General features: G+C 23.7%; 1 protein-coding gene across 1 annotated transcript; it reads left to right on the forward strand.

The window, feature by feature from the left end:
• Window positions 1-661: 661 nt before the first annotated feature.
• Window positions 662-2405, forward strand: LOC101508983 (protein neprosin-like; the record flags this gene model as incomplete). The annotated part of the gene is made up of 4 exons (XM_004517059.3): window positions 662-714; window positions 1719-1805; window positions 1922-2131; window positions 2238-2405. Coding segments are annotated over 4 exons (518 nt in total), but the record flags the coding sequence as incomplete, so codon positions are not given.
• Between the last annotated feature and the right edge of the window lie 612 nt (window positions 2406-3017).

Consider the following 3017-nt stretch of genomic DNA (forward strand, 5'->3'; position numbering starts at 1 on the left):
AAAAAAATATATCAAATAATAAAATATAGTATTTATTATTTATATCGCACATTTAATCTAATATTTATAAAACTAGCACATCATAAAAATCACTTATATAACAAAAATAAATCTCAAAATCTATCAACATATATTATAAAATAATTTTAACATCAAATTAATTATTTAAAATCTTATTTAATTAACAACATAATTTATTATAAATTTTGGGATGTTTAATCTATAGTAATATCTTTTAAAATATAATAGTGATTGATTCTTGTGATAATCATGATTTTATTGAACTGATTTCGAATTCCACCAGGAAATAATTATAAAAGTAAGAGGATATTGATTTTTATAATATCTTTTTAGTGCTATTTCTGTTAAAATTCTTTAAAGATTGTTTTTTTTTCCTTCCTGAATTAGATCTATTTTTCATTAAACTTTTATTTTTTTTTCTTTTATTATATTATAATCTTTTATTTTTTTACTCAATATATGCTTTTACTTTTGTTTACTCAATACCATAAGAATTATATATATATATATATATACACTCAAGTTTTCATAGACAATCACATAATTACAAAACCAAACATGGATTTTAGGTTTCCAATTATTTCTCTCCTCCTATATGTTTTTCTATTTATTTTTTTGGTTTGTCCTATTTATTCTTTAGAAATAAGTAGCCGCGAATTACAAATCAACAAACCTGCTGCCAAAACAATCCAGGTATGTCAAAATAAATCTGAAGACTTTCTTCTCGAGGTAGTATAATTTTAGAGGGTCTTTCGAAATTTTCAATATAAATTTCCATGTTTTAATAATATATTTGATGAATTTTTAAATGCATCAATATATAATGGGTCCTTATAAATACAAATCTTTTTTTGCTTTAGACCTTGTAAAATTTTTGTTTGATTTATATCCTTGTAATATTTTTATTTTAGTTTTTTGTCCTTATAGTTTTGTTTTTGTCCTTGCAAAATTGATTTTTATTTAAATTGGTTTCTACAATTCCTTATATTGCAAATAATTGAGGAAGTAAAATAAAATATTATATATATATTGCAAAGACTCGTTGCATGGACCAAAATCAAACAAAAAATCTTAAAAGGACTAAAACTCAAAAAATCCATAATTAGAAGAACCAATCATATATTTATGTCTTTTTTAAAATTAAGGTTTTGTGAGATATATTTTGCTAAAACAAAGTATGGATTTTAAATGCTATCTATAAACTAAGATTTTGAAATTCACTCTAAAACTTGTAAAATATGACTACAATGGTCCGTATAATTTAAAAAAAAATGAAAATTAGTCCTATATATTTCAAAATTTGCATATTCATCCTATATACAAATTAATTCTCAATTATTTTTGCAAATACATCCTTATAATTTCCTAAATTTTTCAAATTCATCCCTATAAATTAAAAATTTGGCAAATTAATTAATACCTCTATTTTTTTTAAATTTCATTTATATCCCCTTTTCTTTGATATTTTATTCTTACCTTAAAACTTTAAAAACTTATAAAATTGATCCAACTTTAAATGAAAAATTACCGTATCCAAACAATTATTTAAATGGAGGAAACTCACTTGAAAGATTTGATTTGTTTAGAATTTTAAATTCTGTACAATTTTCAAATAATTTATCCTGAATAATTATTTTTTAAAGTCTTGGAGCTTAGAGTTTAACTTATATGGTTGTGTTTATGTTCCTTTTTTGCAGAGCCCTGATGGTGATATTATAGATTGTGTTATGTTTCATAAACAACCAGCTTTTGATCATCCTCTCTTGAAAGGACATAAATTATTGGTATTTTTTTTTGTTATTGAAATATGAAGAATTAAAAAATCCTTTTAAAAACTTATTAAGCTATTACATATCAATTTTATAATTGTGAAATTTACATGCATATTTTTTATATATAGAATCCTCCAAAAATTCCAAGAAAGCACAACCAAACGAGAATTTTGAACAACAAATTTCAATTGTGGAGTTTATCTGGTGAGACATGCTCTGAAGGAACAATTTCAATTAGAAGAACAAAAGAAAAAGAAATATTAAGAGCTACGTCTATTAGAAAATTGGGAAGAACATTCAATATTATACAAAAGGATAGCATTAACAATGGACACGAGGTAAACAATTACAAAGATCTCATATTATTTTTCTCTCAAAATATATTCTGATAAAAGCATATATAATAAACAATTTTAAACCTTAATGTTGTTTCACACCTTACAGTATGCAATTGGGGCCGTGACTGGGGATGCGTTCTATGGAGCAAAGGCTACCATTAATGTGTGGGCCCCACATGTAGAAACTAACCCACCAGAATTTAGCTTGGCTCAAATATGGATCGTCGCTGGTACATTTGGAACAGACCTCAATTCCATTGAAGTTGGTTGGCAGGCATGTTAACTACTCTCATTCTTATACTTTTCACATTTTTTATTTATTTAATTTGTACCCTCTCCACATTCAAATATAAACAAAAGTATAATTAAAGAAAGATTATATATATTTTACACTTTAAATAATAAATTTACTTTGATTCTATTTTTACTTATATTTGTCACCGTATATGAAATATATATTTTAAGTTTAAAGTGTTTGAAAATTATTATTGAATCTAAAAAAGAGAAAAATAACTTAAAAATATTAATCTTGTAGTTTATATATATTTTGTAGTTGGTATATATTTTTAAGAATATGATACAATTAGGATATATACAATTTTATATAAGTGCTTCTAAATTAACTAACTAACTTCTAATTATTTTAAATCAGTTCTATCAAATCTCTATCCATATTTAACCTATAGATTTATACATCAACCACATTATAAATCGCCTCATACAAGTCTATTAAAATAGTTAGTATTAAGGTCCAGCATTTTTATTGATTTCATAATTTTATGACTATTATAAACTTTATGCTAATTATGTATCAAAATGGAATTATTTTCACTACGCGAAAAAACGGCTTTTACAGCGCTTTTTTTAAGCCATTTACAGCGCTTTT

This window comes from Cicer arietinum, unplaced genomic scaffold (assembly GCF_000331145.2).
Source record: "Cicer arietinum cultivar CDC Frontier isolate Library 1 unplaced genomic scaffold, Cicar.CDCFrontier_v2.0 Ca_scaffold_5038_v2.0, whole genome shotgun sequence".
NCBI classification, from domain to species: domain Eukaryota; kingdom Viridiplantae; phylum Streptophyta; class Magnoliopsida; order Fabales; family Fabaceae; genus Cicer; species Cicer arietinum.